General features: G+C 40.8%; 1 protein-coding gene across 1 annotated transcript in view; it reads right to left on the bottom strand.

Annotated features, from left to right (window-relative positions):
• IKBKB (inhibitor of nuclear factor kappa B kinase subunit beta) overlaps positions 1–16501 on the bottom strand; it is an 82111-nt gene that overhangs the window by 7222 nt on the left and 58388 nt on the right. The window contains exons 12-20 of the mRNA XM_056813601.1: positions 14683–14797; positions 13782–13905; positions 12737–12888; positions 12533–12594; positions 8499–8608; positions 6828–6877; positions 6621–6720; positions 5593–5740; positions 1277–1404 (exon numbers count right to left, since the gene is read on the bottom strand). Coding sequence (XP_056669579.1) covers positions 1277–1404; positions 5593–5740; positions 6621–6720; positions 6828–6877; positions 8499–8608; positions 12533–12594; positions 12737–12888; positions 13782–13905; positions 14683–14797 — 989 coding nt within the window. The remainder of the gene's footprint in view (positions 1–1276; positions 1405–5592; positions 5741–6620; positions 6721–6827; positions 6878–8498; positions 8609–12532; positions 12595–12736; positions 12889–13781; positions 13906–14682; positions 14798–16501) is intronic.

The raw sequence follows: 16501 nt of genomic DNA, 5'->3' as shown, positions 1-16501 counted from the left end.
AGGCAAGAGTTGAACTCAGGACTTTCTGATTCTAGGTTGAGCTCTCTATCCAGTTTGCCACCTAGCTGATTCTAAAACCATGTAGGAAGCTATTCATTCGATATAAAGTGAAATAAGGATCTCGACTCAGCTGGTGACAATGAGAATAGAAAAGGAAGGAATGAAAGCAAGAGACTTTGTGGTGACTGATGGGATTCAAAGAAAGAAAAGTTCACAGTCACGACAATCATGCATTCTCAACAGGGCAAAGATCCAAGACAACTTCAAGGGAGTCATGACGAAAAAGGAGATCCACCGCCACAGAAGGAACAGACAGAGTCCAAATGAAACATACCATTCTTCACTTTATTTCTTCCATGAATTTCTCTCCAGTGTAAGACATACTAAGTCTCTTGTTTCACAACATGGTGAACAGGGAAATATGTATTATATGAGAATATATGTACAATCTATATACTATTTCCTGACTTCTTGGACAAAAAGAATGAGGCATAGATTTTTTTGAACATGACTAATATGAGAATTTGTTTCTCTTGGATGAGCATATTTATTATAATTTGTTACATGTTTATAACAAATCATACATATTTTATTATTGTGTTATATATTATGTTATATATAAAAATAATATCTATACTTTACAAAAGAAAGAGGGGTTCAAAGAAGGCCCCCACATGTTATTCCCAAATGAGCTGAGAACATTAGTATCACTGAGAGAACTTGCAGGGAGCTGGTTTTAGGGGGAAGTAGGAAGGAAGATGACGATTAATCACTCAATCAGTGGGTATTTATTGAAAGCCATCTATGTAGCCATGCTATGAAAGAAATAGATGAAAACCAAAATATAATTTCTGACTTCAAGTAATTTACCCTCAAGTTGGGAGATACAAAACTAATATTAAATAAATAATAAACCTAGGAGCAGCTAGGTGTCTCAGTGGAGTGAGAGCCAGGTCCAGAGATGGGAGGTCCTGGGTTCAAATCTGACCTCAGACATTTCCTACTTATGTGATTCTGGACAAGTCACTATTGCCTATCCCTTCCTGCTCTTCTGTTTTGAGATCAATACACAGTATTGATTCTAAGATAGAAGGTAAATGTTTTAAAAAAATAAACATAATTCCTACTCTTGAGACTTCCTGAAGTTCACTTGGCTGAGACGTCTGCTGTCATGGAGCTGGAAGGAAGCCCAGAGGCTATCTAGTCTAACTCATATCTGAACAGGAGTCCCCTACACAGTGCCCCTCACAAGGACTCATCCAAGTCACTGACTTACCTTTTCTTGATTGAGTCAGGTAAGCTGTAGGGAGCTGTGGGAGGCTGAGATAATAACTGTGAAGGATTACTAAGACGAGATGCATTCATGCTATCTGGACTCCCACTCACTGGACCCCGTACCTTGCTCTGAAGACCAGAAAGAAAAAAGAACAGAAAAGTTTGAAGCAAAGGCTAGAATGGAATTATATATTCCCCCTTCCCTCATGTCCAGAAAGAAAGTCACTCATTTTTGTTTTTGGAAAACATGTCAGATGGACTGATTCTTGACTACATCACCCTGGGTTTTTGCCTAGACAATGCTTATGTGACAAAATTTCAAAGACTGGCCTCCAAAGACATCAACTCTTTTGCACTTTTTTCTTTAGCATTATATGATCCATCCCAATCCTCATATCAATGCAAGGTAAGAAAAGAGTAATTTCCCAGTTACCAAAGGGGAATCTCAAGGAACAAAGAGGAGTCATTTGCTTAACTGGTAATGGAGAAAAAAAAAGCAAACTACCAATGCCCAGAAACAATATAGGAGCACACAACCTTACATCCTTAGATTTTAAACTAACAGCTACTGCTTTTGGATAAAAGAATACATACACACATCTATCTATCTATCTATCTATCTATCTATCTATCTATCTATCTATCTATCTATCTATCTATCTATCCTTCTATCTATCTATCACCTTCCAGCTATTTCTTTGAAAGAGTTGAGTATTCAGACCCATGGACCTACTTTTAGAATAATGGTAAAAATACTTACAGGACCACATATCTATTAGATGCAGCTGACATTCCTGAGTATTGTATTAGATTGTCTTGGAAGCCTAATCCCAGAGTCTACCTGTGCTAGGGGAACCAGGTATGCATGCTTCCCAGATTTGCCCTCTTGATGTGTATTTTTCCTTCCATTACATGCCCCCATTTAGTCTCTCAATTAGTCATCAAAGAATTACTCATTTTTGCTGCTATTCTTAGTACTGAATCAGATTCTCAGTATTTGTTGACTAAAAGACTGGTCTTAAGGTCTACTCCCTTCTATTTAATTTCTTCCTTTTCTTAAACAACCCTGGATTTTCTATCTTAGAATTAGTAATAAGTATTGGTTCCAAGGCAGAAGAGTGGTAAGGGCTAGGCAAGAGGGTCTGGAGGGTGTCAAGTGATTAGCCCAGGTCCACATAGCTAGGAAATGTGTGAGGACCTACTGTCTCCAGTCCTGGCTTTCTATCCACTGAACCACCAAGGTGCCTTGTCCACTCTTATTTTCTTACTTGGAAAATGTATCTCTGAGACTCTTTAGAACTTTTATGTCGATTGGTTCCTGCCTTTTAAGGGGAAGAATTCAGGTGATTTCACACATTTTGAGTGAACCAAGGTTACACGATCCACATTGTAATCCAAAGAATAAGTAGAATGGTATGCAAGAGTCAAGTCTAAGCTCTCCAGAATAAGTAAATCCATCACATTAGGCAAGAGTCATAAAATAGAGCTCAGACTAGGAGCCTAAAACCAAAGACAAGGATAGGTCAGGTTGGGGAAAGTCTACACATAGTATAGAAAGATCAGCACCAGACACTGGCAAATAGCAGTTTATCTAACCCAAGTCTCCAAATGAGAGAGCATCTTTTAATGAGATGGTGTGTTACTCATAGCCCCACCTCATTTGGTTGAGTCTGTTTTATGTAGGCTCAGATGCTATGTCAACAGGATTTCCCTGGAACTTAATGTGACTTGGTAGCAGAGTACTGAAGGGAGGTGTCTACCAACTCTCCTTGGGTCTAGGACCTTGTTGGTTTACTAGGTTGTTTTTTCAGTCATGCCCAACTCTTTGTGACCTCTTTTTTAGGCTTTCTTGGCAAAAATACTGGATTGGTTTGCTATTTCCTTCTCCAGCTCATTTTACAGATGAGAAACTGAGGCAACAGGGCTAAGTGACTTGCCCAGGTTCACATAGCTAGAAAGTATCTGAGGATGGATTTGAACTCAGGTCTTTTTAACTCTATGCTTGGCACTCTACTCACCGGCCACCTAGCTTCCCCATAGTATGTATCAGAGACAATCCTGAAGTCCCTTCAGGTACTTAAACTTTCCATCCATCTGCAATCATGAGTGGCCATGTCATCTTCAAATCTGAGAAGCCTACCATCTATGCCTTTAATCCAAGTTGATAATAATTAATAATAATGTTAAATAGCATGGGACCTAGTACAGATCCCTGGAACATTCCACTGGAGAACTCTCAAGCTAGCATCAAGCCATCAAGGACTGCTGCTTGGGTTCTGGTCACTGAATCGCATTTCCCAAGAGTAGCATGAGATAACAGGTATCATCTGAGATTCTATTCAAGGGTCTAAGCATATTATCTTTTAATCATCTCATCATGGGGTGATGTGTCATGGAAAGATAAACTTTTCCTTGGGGGAGTCATTAACAGGGTACTCCAGAATTGAAAGCTACACAGCAGATCCCAATAGCAGTTATGGAAAAGTCTGAACAATTTTCAGCACAAGCAGACAGCAGAGAGGAGACTGTCCACCTGGGGCAAGGCATGTGCCACCAGAATGGGGCCGGATTCCTGGGATGGAGAAAGAGTCTAGTAATATTGTCCTTCAGGGAGTGGAGGGAGTTGGCAAAGGTTGGAGTCATCCTGCCAGTATCCCGTAACAGATTTCTTGGTCTAGACTCATACCACACAGGTCTGGTCATACTGGCAAATACCATATCATAGTAGGGCAGCCAAATGGCCCAGGATATAGAGTGCCAGGTTTTGAGTCAGAAAGATTCATCTTCCTGAATTCAAATCTAGCTTCAGATATTTATTAGCTTTGTGACCTTGAGCAAGTCACTTAGCTCTATTTGCTTCAGTTTCCTCATCAGTAAAATAAGCTGGAGAAGGAAATGGCAAACCACTCCAGGATCTTTGCCAAGAAAACTCCAAATGGGGCCATGATAAGTCAGACATGATTGAAATGATTGAACAGAGGGCAGCCAGGTGGCTCAGTAGATTGAGAGCTAGACCCAGAGACAGAAGTCCTGGGTTCAAATCTGGCCTCAGACATTTCCTAGCTGTGTGACCCTGGGCAAGTCACAACCCCCATTGCCTAGCCCTTACCATTCTTCTGTCTTAGTACCAAAACCCAGTATTGATTCTAAGACAGAAGGTAAGGGTTAAAAATGTCCAGCATTTATAACATTTGCTGAGTTAACAAGTACTCTAAAAGGGATTCGGGTTTTTATGGTGGATGTGGACAATGATGGTCTGCCATATTTCTCAAGATGGTGATTGCATGCTACAGATGTGGCTTTAACTCTGAGTTTCCCATCTGATAATAGTTCCTCCTCCCTTCTCCCTCAATCTGTGGTGGACTTGTGAGAGCAGATAACACAGGGTTGGGGCACAGGGAAAGGCTATGTGGCCTATGAGAGAATAGTTCCCACTATCAGTTTGGATATTTGGGTGTCTACAATGAAATTATTTATGAGCTTCCAAGTGGATCAAAGTAGAAGCTGAGATAAGCCACTGTCTGAAGGAGAGGAACGTACCTTCTGCCTCTGGTGCCCTATGGAATGTCTTGGGATGTTCTATCAAGTCTGTGAATGTAGGTAACTTTTGAATAAAGCAATGATAATATCCAGCAAACCCAGGGAGCTGCTGAAAATCTTTTGCTGATAGAGGGATTCCCCACTTAAGGCATAATGGTGTCCTATTTATCACTTTACTATACCCAGATCAGATTGTCTCTGAAGGACTTTTTGCTTTGATGGATCTATAATCCCATCCTCATCCTCCAATATATTCCTTCCAAAAATAGTCAATCTATCCATACTCTTTCATTCTGTGCAACTTGTGATCACGTGCTCCTATAAATCCAGCCTCAGGAGTGTGCCCAACACGCAGAAGGCAGAACTGACTTATGGCAAGGGTAGACTGGTGGATGCATCCAGCTAGGCTAATTTATCACAAGTTGGAATAGTTAAATCTTCTAAGATCTGATTGACCAGGGCAGGGGTATTCCACAAGTCCTGTCTTAGGGGCTGCCATATTCAATCAATAGCTACTATTTGTATAGCTTTTTAAGGTTTGAAGAATGCTTTACATATACTATAATTGTCACCATTTTGCAGAGGAGGAAACTGAGTCAGAATTTAAGTGATTTTTTTTCAGGGTCATACAATGAGTGCAAGTCTGAGACAGGATTTGAAGCCAGGTGTTCCTGACTCCAAATCCAGGACTTATGGTACTTCCTTCATCCTTACAGGATTGATTCTAGGGTCAGTGATCTTTTCCCAGCACCATGTTGGTTAATTAACTTCACTCACACATGCTATCTTCAGGAGATTCCATAGTTCCTTCTGTCTTTTCTCCTGCAGCTGAACAACTGTCTTCTCATCTTCATTCATTAAGCTCACCACTTCTTCCACCTGAGGTAATAATTCCAGTGCCTTCTGCTTGCAAACCATGGTTTTACTGTAAGGAAAATAAAGGAACAGTGCTAATGGCTTCATTCATATAATCATTCTGGGATTAGAAAAAGAAGGTAAGTGGAAAACTACTAGTTATTTGGAGATGGCCAATTGGAAATCTAATCTAATCTAACACTGCTAATGTGTCTAAAGAGCTTCTCCTTCCCTCCCTCCCTCCTGGATTCTCTTCATATTTTTTCACTTTGCCTCTTGTATTGCTTGGTTGAGAAGCCTGCACCTTGATACCCTCCTTTCCTGACTGGTGTCTCCTATCATTAGGAAGGAACAAGCCACACTTGACTTCAGTCAAACCTGAACTCTTTCTGGTCTCCTCCTCCTTACCTACCCATTGCCCTGAGTAGGATTTTCTTCTTTCTCCTCCTTTGATTCAAGTTCCATCATGTCTTGTCTTCCAACAAAATAATACATCTTGGGGGGTAGAGACTATTTTGCTCCCTTGTATTTGTGTCCCTAGCACAACCTCTGGCACATAATTCATGTTTAATATGTGCTTGATCACTCATTCATTCTATTTCTTTCTGTCTGACTGTCCACCTATCTAGCCTTCTTTCCTTTCTATCCACCCATCCATCCATCCATCCATCCATCCATCCATCCATCCATCCATCCATCCATCCATCCATCTATCCATCCATCCAGCTAGTATTATTTCTCTCTCTCTCGCTTTGTCTCTCTCTGTCTCTCTCACTCCTCGGTTTCGGTAAGTTGAGTTCTAGTGGCATACTATATTATACTCTAATGGGTTACATAGGCTGCTCTCCTCAAAGCAAGAAGAAAATAACCGTATGCTCCCTTGTCCTTGCCTCTGATTCCTGGTCATTCCACCCTCTGTTCTGCCTACAGTAGCACAAGGTTATTTATACCTGAGCTGCATATAAATGGCTCGTACTTTCTTCTCAAAGCTCTGGATGGCCTGAAGAAGTAGTCGAACCATTTCTTGACTGTCACCATCAGTTCTCTGGTCTAAAAAGAGTAGAGAATGAGATAGCTTTCCAATGTTATGAACAAGACATCTCAGGATTACACATAGGTAGAATGGGACCCAAATCAATCATTAAAGTCCTTTTTACCTCTTGGTTTTTCTCTTAGCCGCCGGTAAAGCTCTCTTGCTTGTTCTTCTCTGAAATATAATTAAAAAAATTCTGCTCTTGATTCAAATTTCAATTAAAAATAAAATTTATACTTGCTGATTAAACCTCTTCCAAACTTCCATATTTTGTTGAGTGTTGTACTAAGATCTTTTTCTGAACTGTTGATTTAGATATGCTTGTTTCATCTTGTACTTGTGACACCGAATTTTTGTGTAAGAATTTACATTTATTCCTATTAAACTTCATTTGTTGGCCTAATGCTCTGCCTGTCAACATCTTCTCAAGTCTGAGCTCTGGGCTTGGAGTCAGGAAGATCTGAATTCAAATCCTGTGTCAGATACTTCCTAGTTCTTGGGGGAAGCCATTAATCTCTCTCTGCTTTTGTTTCTTCAACTGTAAAATGGAGATAATAATAGAATCTCTCTCACAGGATTTTTGTGAGGATCAACAGATATTTTTAAAGCACTTAACACATAGTAGGCATTTAATAAACACTTGTCTGCCATCCAGTGGATTAACTATTCCTCATCTAGCTTTGTATTACTATTAATTAGAATTAGTATGCCATGTATATCTTTATCTAAGACACTAATAAAAATGTTAAACAGCAGCAGAGACAAGCATAGATCCCTGGGGCACTCCCCTGGAACCCTTCAGTTAGGTTGACATAAAATCATTAATGACTGTATTCTTTGAGTCTAGCCAGTCAGCTGATTCTGAATCCATCTATTTGCAGCTTACCTGTGCTCATCTTTTCCACAAGAAAGGAATGAGAGGCTTCATCAAATGCTTTGCTAAAATCCAGCTAAAATTCCCCTGTCTTCCCAGGTTAGCCTGGCACGTTCTTAATGGAGTCCTGCTAACTCAACAGAATCACTTCTTCCCTTTCTAGATGTTTATGTACCATCCTTTGATAATAGAGTCTAGAACCTGTAGTTTACTCTCTTATATTTTAGAAAATCAAGACAACCCTTGTGCTTCTCCATTCCTGAAGTTCCTTTCATTCTCTGTGATCTTTCAGGGATCATTAATAGTAACAATCTCATGTACCCATTCTCTTAACTGCTCTAGGATGTAGTCTTCTTCAGTCTGGTGACTTAAACTACTGAGGTATTCTCTTATTATTTCCCTGTGAATTTTGGTTGCCTCCCTATTATTTGAATGAATTTTGGTTATTATCTCCCTAATATATCCAAGAGAGACAGAGAGACAGAGAAACAGAGAGACAGAGAGAGAGAAGAGTGGGGGAAAGAGGGAAGGAGGAAGAGAGGGAGAAGGAAATAGAGGGAAAAAATGAAGGAGTTGGCCTGCCTTTCAGGATACCTACGTGGTATAGTACATACAGTATAGGACCTAGAGTTAGAAAGATCTGAATTCAAATCTGACCTCAGACACTTATTCTGGGCAAGTTACTTAAAAACAAAACAAAGCAAAAAACCCTTTGTTTGCCTCAGTTTCCTCATATGTAAAATGGAGATGATCATAACTATATCCATCTCCCAGGTTGGTTGTCAGGATCAAATGGGATAATATTTGTAAAGCACACAATATAAATGCTCTTTGTTATTAGGACCCTCCCTGCCTTCCTCTGCCCCATCCCCAACCTAGCTGGACAAAATAGCTATTCATAGTTGCCAGGCTAATACTTACAGATCGTCCAAGGTTCCTCCTTGTTTCCGACTCATTGGGCTCCTCTGTAGGTCTACAATGTCTGTCTGTAATGCCATCATTTGTTCTACCAGAAGTTTCACATCTGACTCCTGACAAAGATAGAGCTGAGGTGAATAGGAGCAAGAGAGGTCTCCTGGGGACAGCTAGATGGCTCAGTGGATAGAAAGCCAGCCCTGGAGATGGGAGACCCTGGGTTGAAATGTGACCTCTGACACTTCCTAGCTGTGAGACCCCCTGGCAAGTCACTTAGCCCCCATTGCCCAGCCTTTATTGATCTTCTGCCTAGCAACTAATTCATAGTATCTATTCTTTAGATGATGCATAATAAATTCTGCTCCAGCCTTTTAATTTGGATCTGTGTGTGTCACCCTACCTTAAATGTGATTCTTGTAAACAACATATAGTAGGATTCTGGTTTTTAATCCAGACTTTCCATTTTATGGGTGAGTCCATCCCATTCACATTCAGTGTTATGATTACTGTTTATTGCCCTCCATCCTATTATTCTTTTTAGATCCTGCTCTATTCCCTTTCTCTCTCTGTTCCTCCTCACCAGTATTTTGTTTTTTATCACTCTTCTACTCCCCCATCTCTCTAATTCTACCCTTTCCTTCCCTTGTCTTATTCCCCTTCCACTTCTCTGTAGGGTAAGAAAATTCTATACCCAACTGAGTATATTTGTTTTTCCCTCTCTGAACCAGTTACAATGAGAGTAAAGTTTAAGCATTGCCCAAGACCACCCTTATCCTCCCCTCTGTGATTGGTTAGAGGATTCTCATGGTGAATCTGAGCTTCTCTGCTCTATTCCACTATCTTGGCTCTGCCCCCAGAAGTCCTTAGTTTCTATTCTAAGACAGAAGGTAAGGATTTTAGGGGGGAAATGAGGGGCATACTGGGATAAGGAACTGGAAAAAAATCTAACACAAAACTCAGCAAGAAATGAAATTAATCATATCTATTATGGGAGAGGTCCTCCCAGAGAGAAAACCAGGCCTGGACACTGAGTCAAGGCAGAGTACTGCCTACTTCTGAGTCTATCGTAGTGGCATCTGGGCCTTGCTACATCCAATCAGTGTCATTTTGCAGACCAGGAAATTAAGGTATGGAAGGCTGGACTTATTTAACCAGGGTCACATAGGAAATTAGAAAAGCTTGGAAAAGACACCACACCCTGAGTTTTCAGGGTGAGAATAGAAGAGACAGAAGGATGAATTTCTGAGTCCTAGGTCCTCCACTTAATCCCAGAGGTCCTCATTTATCAGGGAATCTAGGTGGTACAGTGGATAGAGCACCAGTCTTGGAGTCAGGAAGATTCAACTTCCTGAATTCAAATCCAGCCTTTGATACTTCCTAGTTGTGTGACCCTGGGTAAGTTGCTTAATCCTATTTGCCTCAGTTTCCTCATCTATAAAATGAGCTAGAGAAAGAAATGGCAAACCACTCTGCTAAGTGCTAAAAATCTCTGCTAAGAAAATCCTGCATGGAGTCCTGAAGAGTTGGGACATGATTGAAACTCAGTAACAACAGTCCTTATTTATCAAAAGATGAGTGTACTATGTATCTCACAGGGCTGCTATGAAAGGATATTTTTGGGTGGTCATGATTTGATTTTTTCATTTTACTTTAATCAATGACTATAAAAAAACACCATTCATTTGAAGAGGTAAATCACCCTAATTTGTAAAAAATGAAAAAAAAAAGAGCTAAGTATAACTGATTGACAAAGCAACCATGTCCAACAGAGTATGCTACATTATATATCCCTCATTGCCCACTTCCTCTCTGAGAAAAGGGATGTACATTATTACAGCCTTTATTCTCTGGGTCTAAGATCGACCCTTTTAATTAACCTGAATTTTAAAACTTGTAAAGTGTAAAGTAGTTTAGAAATGGGCACTGCTATAGTGGTGTGCTTCCCTACTCAGTCTCTGCTTTCAAAATTTATATTCATTACTGTCATTAATGTCTACTAAACTGAATTGAATTGGCTCCTTGTGCCTAGGCACTTCCTTTCTTTAATTTTACCTTCCCATGGACATTGAGTAGCTAGGTGGTACAGTGAATAGAGCACTGGCCCTGGACTCTGGAAGTCCTGAGTTCAAATCCAAACTCAGGCACTTGTTAGCTGTGTGATTCTAGGCAAGTCACTTAACTTTTGCTTCAATTTCTTCAACTGTAAAATGCAGATAAATAATACCTCCCAGGACAATGATAATAAAGCACTTAGCACAATGCCTGGTGTGGAGTATGTGCTTTGTAGATATTATTATTATTTTGTTATTAATATAATTTATTTATCCAGGTATCTCAGCCCTGTCCTCCCCTCCCCACACTATAGAAAGCATCATCCAGCAAACATACGTATATATAGATTCTTTCATATTTACATTTCTCAGTTCATTCTCTGGAGAAGAACATTCACAAGTCATTCTTTAAATATTAAATATGTAGCTGTATACAATGTTCTCTTGACCCTACTCATTTTACTCTTTATTATCTCATGTAGTTCTTTCCAAGTTTAAAGAAAAATTAATCAATCATATACCACACCTTGTTTAGCCTTTCCCCACTTAATTGACATTCCCTTGATTTCCAATTCTTTGCCAGCACAAAGAAAGCTGCTATAAATATTTTGGAACCTATGGGTTCTTTTTTTCCTCTGGATCTCCTTGGGAAATAGACCTAGAAATGGTATTTCTGGGTCTAAATATTTACACAGTTTTAGAGCTCTCTAGGCATTGTTCTAAGTGGCTCTTCAAAACGGTTGTTGGATTAGGCCACAGTTCCACAACAGTGTATTAGTGTCCCCACTTTTCCATATCCCCTCCAACACTTGTCACTTTAGCTAATTTGATCAGAATTGTTTTGGCTCTCATTTCCCTGATCAGTAGTGATTTAGGACATTTTTTCATGTACCTATATATAGTTTTGATTTCTTTATCATAGAGCTGTTCATATATTTTCCCCATTTATCAATTGGGGGATGGCTCTTATTCCTATAAATTTGAGAAAGTTCTCTCTATATTTTATTTTATTTTATTTTTAAAAATAATCTTTCCCTTCTGTCTTAGAGTCAATACAACATATTGGTTCTGAGGCAGAAGAGCAGTAAAGGCTATGCAATGAGGGTTAAGTGACTTGCCCAAGGTCACATGGTTAGGAATCCAGATTTGAACCCAAGACCTCCTGTCTCCCCTGAGCCACCTAGCTGCTCCCTCTTATATTTTAGATATGAGACCTCCAACCGAGAGACTGTCTATGAAATTAGGTATTATTATTATTAAAATAGAGATAATAATAGCATCTACCTCCCAGGGTTGTGAAGATCAAATGAGACAATAATTAGCAAGTGCTTAGAATAGTATCTGGCATATAGTACCTGCCATCTAAATGTTAATTATTATCATTAATAAAATGGGGATGATAATAGCACCTACCTCCCTGTGTCATAGGGAAGATCAAATGAGACAATAATTGCAAAGCGCTTAGCATAGTGCTTGGTACTTAGTAAGCTCTTTATGTTAGGTATTTATTATTATTATTATTATTATTATTATTATTATTATTATTAAAATGGGGATAATAATAGCCCCTACCTTACTAGGTTGTTTTAAGCATCAGATGAGATCAGATTTGTGCCTGGCACATAGTAGACCCAGCATTAGTAGGGGTTGGCTGTTATTAAGCAAATCCATTTAGATGTGGTTGTGGTTTATTAGCTACCCCAAAGGGAAATCATAGCCGGCGCTTCTGCCATAATCCTCATTCCAACTGGAACATCCCAGAGTCGTGTAAATCCTTCGTCTGGCCACAGTGGGGCCCCCACAGCCTGGGCATCCGTGGACTCCCAACCACTCCCTGATGAGTCTCAAGCAAGGTCAAACAACAGGGCAATTAAAAACTTGACATTCCCCGACAACGCCTGCCCCAGCTTCTGATGAGAAAGTGGAAAGTGGCCTTGAGAAGCCTCCTCCCTCTCAGTAAGCAATTAAACCTAAAATTAGTCCTCCTACCCGCCCGCAGAGCTCCACAGCCTGCTCCATCTCCCGCCAGGCCAGCAGCAGTTTATCCGATGCTGAAAAAGGAATGGAAGAAAGACAATAAATTCAATTTTCAGCAGGGAAATAAGGATGGGGAGGGGAAAAAAAAGAAGAGAGACGACCGGGGCCATCTCTCTGGTTGGCTCAGGGCAAAGGGAGATGGAGAGAGACACTCACTGATGCCAAACTCGGTCTGTTCACTGTATTTCTCCAGGTCAATCTGGATGCTGGTTTTAAAGAAATCCAGCTTAGCCTTGAGCTGCTGAGACATGGATGCCATTAAATTCTTCATTTTGGAGAGACTGCTATTATTGCGAAGGAGATTCATCCTGGAGCAGTAAGGAAGAAAAGGACCTTAGCATCTCCCCTGCCTCCCATCCTGGGTACCAAACCCAGAGCCAGCTGTTTGGATCACTGTTTCTTGTCCTCTTTTCCTGAACCTCAGCAATGAGTGAGGCAGTTCTTGTGTGCAGGTGGGACTGACTGAGCAAGGTCCTTTGCCCCAAGGGTTGATCATTTCAATTAGCCACATTAAGATAATGACAGAATGGAGAAGTGGAGAAAAGGTACCTCCCTCTACTTCTTGGCATAGGTGGGGGGCTATGGGTGTGGAACACTGCTTATAGTGCTCAACTGTTCATGTGCAGGTTAGTTTTGATAAACTGCCTCCCTTCCCTTTTTTTATTCCTTGTTACAAAGGGATGTATCTCAAGGGGTCAGGGAAGGATCTGTTTGGAAATGAAAGATAGCAATACATTAAGAAAAATTACCCACTGGACATCACCAGTGAAAGAACTGATCCCTGGGGTTCCTCTGCCACAGGACTAAGGACTTTAATGCACTAAACGACACCGGCTTTGGAGTCAAAAGTCCTGGGTTCAAGCCTTGACTCTTTCCCTAACTGCATGACCTAAGGCAAGCCACTTGACCTGCTGCCTTGTCTCCCTCACAGGGTGGATGTGGGCAGAGTCTTTTGCCAGAGAAATGCCAGTGATCAGCACCCTCCCTCCAATCCTGATGAGCCCTTGGGTTCCTCTCCTCCTCCACACTTTGTCCCAGCTGCTTCCCCCCTCTCCTCCTCCATGCCACCTGGCCCTTCCTCCCTGGGACCCTGACACCGTCTCTTCCCATCCTTCCCAACCAGCATCCCTCGCCTGGCTGTGCTCCGAGAGGGGCAGCGGCCTCTCCAAAAATGGGCAGGGGAGGGGAGGGCAGGGCTCACATGGCTGCTCTCTGGCCTTGCTGCAGCTGACTGCAGTCTTCTTTCAGGGTCCGGATCGTGTGCCACACCTGACCCCATACTTTCCTCAGCTGGAAAAAAGGGAGATTCCGCTTGGGCTCTTGAACTGGAAACAGACACAAACAAGGGTCAAATAGCAAACCCTCCTCCGGCCTCCCGGGCCCCAGTAGCGCACCCCATAGGGCAAGGGATCAATTGCTCTTTTATGTTTTAGGGTGCTGCTGTTCAGCTTTGGGCGGTGACTGAGCGGGTCACTGGTTAGGCCTCATTTTCCCAATGAGACTAGGCACTCCTTGAGGGCAGGCAGGGGGCTGTATACTTCTTAAATCACACACTTCTTCATTAATTATTGTTGTTTTTTTTGTCCTTACCTTCCATCTTAGAATCAATATTAAGGCAGAAGAGCAGGAAGGGCTAGGCAATGGGGGTTAAGTGACTTCATTAGGATCACACAGGTAGGAAGTGTCTGAGACCATATTTGAACCCAGGACCTCCAGGCCTGGCTCTCTATCCATGGAGCCACTAACTGCCCCTATATTTCTTCATTGGGGGAAAAAAAGCAATTTGGGTTCTGTCTAGCAAGGGTCTGGTCATGTTCTTTGCTTGTCCAGAGACCTCTCCATCGCGGGGAGCCCAGACACTGACCTTTAGAAAGAACCCTCTGAGTATTAATTTAGCATCTTCTATTTCCAAGATGGCAGACTCCTTGCTGGTTTTACTTATGGGCTCCCCTCTTCCTGGCCCAAGAGCCGGGGGCTGGCCCTGAGTACAGCACAAACTAATTGCCCAGTTTTAAGGTCCTACCCTTGTCATTAGACACACGTCTCCCAGATCCTGCCTTAATGAAAACAACTGATGGTTCAGATCAGAAAGATGTTCTTACGGATACAGCTGACGCTTTCTGGTGGGGGCCTCGGGGAGATCTGAGTCTCATAGGTGATTTTTCTATTGTCAAAGAGAAAAATGAGGTCCATGTCCAATATTCGGTCATCATTTAGCTGCAAAGGGACAAGAACAAGAACATATATTCTTTTATTTATCCATCCATCCATTCATTCATTTATTTGTTTATTTCTAAAGTTAATTGACGAATTAACTTAGGATATTTTCCCATGGTTACATGATTCATGATCTTTCCCTTCCCTCTTCCCTTCCCCCTCCCTGAGCTGACAAGTTTCTACTGGTTTATGCATATATCATTGTTCAAAACCTATTTCATATTATTCATATTTGCAAGAGTGAAGATCATATATTCTTTTTTAAATTAAAAAAATTTAATTTAGAATATTTTTCCATGATTCCTGAATCCTCCCCTTCTTCTCTCCCCCTCCTAGGAGCCCACGAGCAGTTCCACTGGGTTATACACGTATCCTTGTTCAAAATCTATTTCCATGTTATTCGTATTTGCAGTAGAGTGAGAGCATATATTCTTGAATGAAAGACTCAGTAAGATTCACATGGCAGTGCCATTAATGTAGTCTCTGGACACCTCTGACCACTATAATCTTTCTCCAATATATAGCAGCTGTTCTTCTTCCAAGAAGCCCTGTCTTCATAAGTCTGGTCTGCAACAGTTCAGTTCTATTCAAAATATTTTTGCTTTTATTGTCTTTATCAGGTACCTTGTTTGTTCCTATTATAGAGGTCTCATGGAAAATCTAGGAATAATAAGATTTAAACTCGAGTCCTGCCTGTAGCGATGAGACCTTGGACAAATAACTTCATCTCTCCATGCATCAGTATCCTTATTTGTAAAAAAAATGAATTGTACCCTCGTCTCCTAAAAGTGATGCACATTACTAGTCTGTTTTATAAAATCTTTACCTTTCGTCTTAGCATCAATTCTCAGACATAAGAGTGGCAAAGGCTAGGCAATCAGGGTTAATTGACTTGCCCAGAGTCACACAGATAGGAAGTGTCTAAGGTCAGATTTGAACCCAGGACTTCCCAATTCCAGGTCTGGTGCTCTATCTATTGTGCTACCTAGCTCTCTCTGTTAAAAGTCTTAAAGTGAACCACGGGAGTGAACTATTATTATGATTACTACCTCAGGCTCTAATTATCTTTAGAGGTTAGCACTGATTTATATACATTTGTGCTTAATGACACTTAATTAATTAATTAATAATGCTTAATAATTGTTTAACTACAAAGGGAAGTAAACAGAACCAGTAGTGGTGATACCATATTAACTGGGAAAGACTTGGCTACTCTGATCGGGACAATGACCCAAGATAATTTAAAAGGATTCAGGATGAAAAAATGCTCTTGTGCGATGAACTCTGAGTGCAGAATGAAGGATAGAATTTTCACTTTCTTTAGTTTTCCTGATTTTTTTTTGGCAATGTAGCTAATATGGAAATGTTTTGCATGATTGCACATGTGTAATTGATATCATATTGCTTGCTTTCTCAGTGGGTGGGGAAAGGGCTAGAGAGAGGGAGAGAATTTAGATCTCAAATTAAAAAAAAAAAAAGCATATCAAGGAGCAACTGGGTAGCACAATGGATAGAGTGCCAGGCCTGGAGTTAGGAGGAGCTGGGTTTTAAACCTTTGTGACCCTGGACAAATCACTTAACCTCAGTTGCTTAGCCTTACTCCACTTCTGTCTTAGAATTGATACTAAGGCAGAAAGTAAGGATGTTTTTTTTTTAATACTTAAAATAAATAAACAAACAAATAAATTTACTAAGGTGGCTTAG

The sequence above is a fragment of the Monodelphis domestica genome, chromosome 1 (assembly GCF_027887165.1).
Source record: "Monodelphis domestica isolate mMonDom1 chromosome 1, mMonDom1.pri, whole genome shotgun sequence".
Lineage (NCBI taxonomy): Eukaryota > Metazoa > Chordata > Mammalia > Didelphimorphia > Didelphidae > Monodelphis > Monodelphis domestica.
This window is presented reverse-complemented; position numbering and strand designations above follow the sequence as displayed.